The sequence below is a fragment of the Phaethon lepturus genome, unplaced genomic scaffold, assembly GCF_000687285.1.
Source record: "Phaethon lepturus isolate BGI_N335 unplaced genomic scaffold, ASM68728v1 scaffold27891, whole genome shotgun sequence".
NCBI lineage: Eukaryota > Metazoa > Chordata > Aves > Phaethontiformes > Phaethontidae > Phaethon > Phaethon lepturus.
Window position 1 is genome coordinate 6,771 of NW_010520216.1, and position 531 is coordinate 7,301.

Consider the following 531-nt stretch of genomic DNA (forward strand, 5'->3'; position numbering starts at 1 on the left):
GCCTGCACACTTGCATCTTGAATGCATTCCTGGAACAAATACCCCATTTATTACGACGACAGAGGATAATGCCTCAGCCGCATTCCTGGGAGGAACAAGGGACGAGGGGAAAACGCAATCCCTTTGCTGGGAGCCAGACAACCGGGAGATTTATAGAGGGGCGGGCAGACGTAGACAAAGATGTGCGCAGCAGGACCTCAGCCATCCTGCAGCACCCCTGAAGGGCAGCAGGAGGGTTGCTCACCTTGGTGGCAGTGAAGACGATGATGTGCTGGACGTCCCGCCAGGTGAGACACGGCCGCACCTGCAGCATCAGCGCGATCATCCCCGTGCAGCCCGTGCCCTTCTGCAAATCCCAGTCTGTTGTCACCTTCCGAGAAAAAGAAGAGATGCCTCTTGTCAGGCCACTGTTTGCCATGCTGGGGTAGGTACTCGAGCAACTGAGCCCAGGCCCCGAGCCATGCCCTTGCCACGCCAGCCTGCCAGCAGAAGCGCCGGGGACACAGGACAGAGGCTTGGGTGGTTCACCAC

At 58.8% G+C, this 531-nt stretch overlaps 1 protein-coding gene across 1 annotated transcript in view; it reads right to left on the bottom strand.

Annotated features, from left to right (window-relative positions):
• Positions 1 to 531, bottom strand: part of PCSK7 (proprotein convertase subtilisin/kexin type 7) — a gene marked incomplete at its 5' end in the record, with an annotated part of 14,787 nt that overhangs the window by 5,936 nt on the left and 8,320 nt on the right. Inside the window, one exon of the mRNA XM_010297325.1 lies at positions 245 to 370. Within this exon, the coding sequence (XP_010295627.1) occupies positions 245 to 370 (126 nt within the window). The remainder of the gene's footprint in view (positions 1 to 244; positions 371 to 531) is intronic.